Below are 2,555 nucleotides of genomic sequence, written 5' to 3' on the forward strand. Positions count from 1 at the left end.
ACACACACACACACACACACACACACACACATGCTAAAGCCAAATCACGTCTTAGACAAATAAAATGGTACGTTCAATTATGCTATCATAGAAAAATAGACGTGATAGCCACGGATGAAACGCCATGTCTCAAGGCCAATAGAAGAGCCTTCAAGTTGTGGTGTAACAACTAAAACGAAAGATCTTTTACTTTCAAAACTTTTGAAAAGACCAAAATTGATTTGCTAAAATGTATTCCCATGGTAAAAGGCTGAGAATCGATGCTACATTGTAACCCCTAAACAGTCTGCTAGAAAAAGCAGCAACTTTTCTCTCAAAGGAAAAAAAAGGAATGACGTTGAATCGAAAGCTGCCAAGTAGGCAATTGAAAAGCATTTAAAATGTAGAACTAGGCATTCGAAAATTTCTTGGGATTTCGCCAATTTATTTGTTAAAGCATGGCAGAACTTGCAATTTTCGTTCTTAATCATAAAGTATTTTACATTATTTTCTTGAGCGAAACATCGCTGTCATTTCGTTTTCATTGGAAATGCATAAAATATGTCTATTTAAAAGCGTATAGTTACTTTCTTAAAAAATTCGCAAGCAAGCAAAAAAATGTATTCTTCCATATTTATGCGAAGGAAATACCAAATCCAAGATATTTCAAATGCTGAACCTGATGTTCGAAACAAATTGTGCCCGAATTCAAACGGGAGTTAGATAAGGGAAGGGTTCTTTTATTTCGAAACTACATCATATTTTCGATAAAGGAATGCGATGGCAGCCCAGAACATCCTTGGATAAGAGAACTTTTGATCAGAAAGCATTCCAACCGTAACCACTAAGTCTTTTTGTATCTGATAAAATCATCATGAGACAGTGGTTCCTAATCTTTTTCACTTTCCGGCGCACTAGATATAAAAATTTTACCGCACTTCGCATGTAAAGTTACAGCTGTTTTAAAATAGAAAAGAAATCAGAAATATAAATACTATTTCTGACCTTATTTTATTAATCATACTGGTGTATAATAAAATCATGAATAGCATGTTTACCAAAATGTTCAGGCATTAATATGGATTTCTAAAGTTTTAAAATTATATTTTTTTTAAATCCGCGGCACACCATTTGACAACCACTGATCGAAGATCATTATAACTTTCTTTTTGTTTTTTTCAGTGCAGGAGTTAGATTGACAGCTACTTCTTCAATGGATCATATCTAGTTAATCAATTTTCTTCTTTTGAGTAGTTGTCAATGACTGTCGCCATGGTGGAATAAAGCCTTTTAGCGTATATAGTTGAATTATTATATACTCAAGTAGTTACTTTTTTACCAAGCTCGGAGGAACGAAGATGCAAAGTGGTCTCGAACGGGATATGAAATTAGAAAGAAACATGGATAACCAATCACTAGTAATTACAATTTAACGTAGAGGCGAACCTCTACAATATCACTTTAAATGCTTGCTGAACATAAACAGCCAAAATCTCAAATCCCCCAAGCAAGAACCAAGCAAGGGGGATGATCATGACAGGAGGATCGTTGATCACATATTGACCTGGGGCTAAACATCTATTATGACAATTATCAGATGATAAAATTCAATATATACGATTATTGCGTATACATGTGGGTATATGAATGTACGCGTCAAGTATTTGAAAGTATTAAAAGTACAATAACTACTTCATTGTTAATTTTAAAAGCTAATATTGAAGCATAAACTTGCTTAATTAGAACTATGGTACATAAGCTGTTACATTTTGCTAGAAGTCTCACCCCATATTTCGAAAAACTGAAGAATTTGTTTGCGGGTATATCAATATCTCGAAAAAAAAAAATTCGTTTCAAATCTAGATGTAAATGTTAATTAAAAAGAGAATGTATCTTCTCTGGAAACAATTTATAGCTCGAAAGAAATCTATATTTTTTAAAAAGTAAAACTAACTTACCATGTTGATAAGTGTTTTTCTTTATATACTCGAAATAAAGGTGGTTCGTTATATGTTCTTAATGTCTCAGTGCGATCGGCGCTCACACAGATTTGATGTACCTTACGTGAGGTCAAAGACTGACTTACAACGGCAGATTCTGTGTTCTCTTTATATATATAAATATATATATATATACACACAGAGATGTACAAATACTTGTGTGTATGTGTGTGAGTTTATGTATGTGAGAGAGACAGATACGCACACACAGACGTACCCAGACGCACACACATGCACATACACAAATTGCCACTCCTCAAACTGCTCCTCTTTCTATCACTACTACTCTAACCGCTACTCTTTTAACAAAACCACTGCGCTATACAATGGAGTAAGTAGATTCCTTGCCAAGTGTCCTTTATCTCCTCCTCTTCTCTTTTCATCCTTCTCTCATTTGCATCCTCTGTTTTTTTATTTATGTTCAGTGGTTTTGACTCATACACAGGCAGCGATACACATATACACATACACACTTATAAACATACGGACACCGATACACATATTCACATACACATACAGACGACACATACAAACAACAATGCACATATACACACACATAAACACAGACTCGGACAC

At 34.3% G+C, this 2,555-nt stretch overlaps 1 protein-coding gene across 1 annotated transcript in view; it reads right to left on the reverse strand.

Moving 5' to 3' along the window:
• LOC106869643 (tubulin alpha chain) overlaps nt 1–2,132 on the reverse strand; it is a 7,030-nt gene extending 4,898 nt beyond the window's left edge. The window contains exon 1 of the mRNA XM_052970439.1: nt 1,938–2,132. Within this exon, the coding sequence (XP_052826399.1) occupies nt 1,938–1,940 (3 nt within the window). The 5' untranslated portion in view covers nt 1,941–2,132. The remainder of the gene's footprint in view (nt 1–1,937) is intronic.
• Nucleotides 2,133–2,555: the final 423 nt, after the last annotated feature.

This window comes from Octopus bimaculoides, chromosome 9 (assembly GCF_001194135.2).
Source record: "Octopus bimaculoides isolate UCB-OBI-ISO-001 chromosome 9, ASM119413v2, whole genome shotgun sequence".
Lineage (NCBI taxonomy): Eukaryota > Metazoa > Mollusca > Cephalopoda > Octopoda > Octopodidae > Octopus > Octopus bimaculoides.